The 679-nt window shown below is 70.7% G+C and overlaps 1 protein-coding gene across 1 annotated transcript in view; it reads left to right on the forward strand.

Moving 5' to 3' along the window:
* Positions 1–292: 292 nt before the first annotated feature.
* Positions 293–679, forward strand: part of LMF1 (lipase maturation factor 1) — a 10349-nt gene continuing 9962 nt past the window's right edge. Inside the window, exon 1 of the mRNA XM_012731708.1 lies at positions 293–444. Within this exon, the coding sequence (XP_012587162.1) occupies positions 433–444 (12 nt within the window). The 5' untranslated portion in view covers positions 293–432. The remainder of the gene's footprint in view (positions 445–679) is intronic.

The raw sequence follows: 679 nt of genomic DNA on the forward strand, positions 1-679 counted from the left end.
CCGCAGGCCTGTCCCCCGCCCGCTTCTCCCCAGAACAGTGATTTGGACTGGGCATCAGAAATCCAGGCCTGCGGGAGCCCCACCCCCCAATCTCTACGGGAATCTGAAATCCCGAAGTTCCCAGCACCTGCAGGAGGGCGCCAGGGCCGTGGGGCGCCCCGCCCTCTGCTGCCGGGGCGCGGCTCTGGGGGCGCCCCGACAGGCGCAGGGTGAGGCCCCGCAGGGCCGCACGGTGCCGGGCCCCGTGTGTCCCCCACAGCCCCGCCCCGCGCCCGTGACCCCCGTGTCCTTCCAGGGTGGGAATCCCAGCTCCTGGAGACGGGCTTCCTGGGGATCTTCCTCTGCCCACTCTGGACGCTGTCGCCGCTGCCCCGGGGGACTCCCACGTCGAGGGTCGTCTTGTGGGGCTTCCGCTGGCTGATTTTCAGGATCATGCTCGGAGCGGTAGGTGCAGCGCCCCCAGGGACACCTGAAGAGGACACGCGTGGCAACCACATTGCCGCCTGCAGGGCCACGGCCACTGTCCCTGCTGGGGTGGCCCGAGCTGGCGCAGTCCTTGGGCAGTGCTCTGTTGGGGTGCAGGGCTCAGGCGTAGGCCGGCTGTGCCGACCCCCTCTCGCCGCCCTGAAAGCGTGGAACCCTGACGTGCCCCGGGCATCTCGAGCCCTGCTGGGGGCAT

This window comes from Condylura cristata, unplaced genomic scaffold (genome assembly GCF_000260355.1).
Source record: "Condylura cristata isolate star-nosed mole 26May11 unplaced genomic scaffold, ConCri1.0 scaffold00032, whole genome shotgun sequence".
Taxonomy (NCBI): Eukaryota; Metazoa; Chordata; class Mammalia; order Eulipotyphla; family Talpidae; genus Condylura; species Condylura cristata.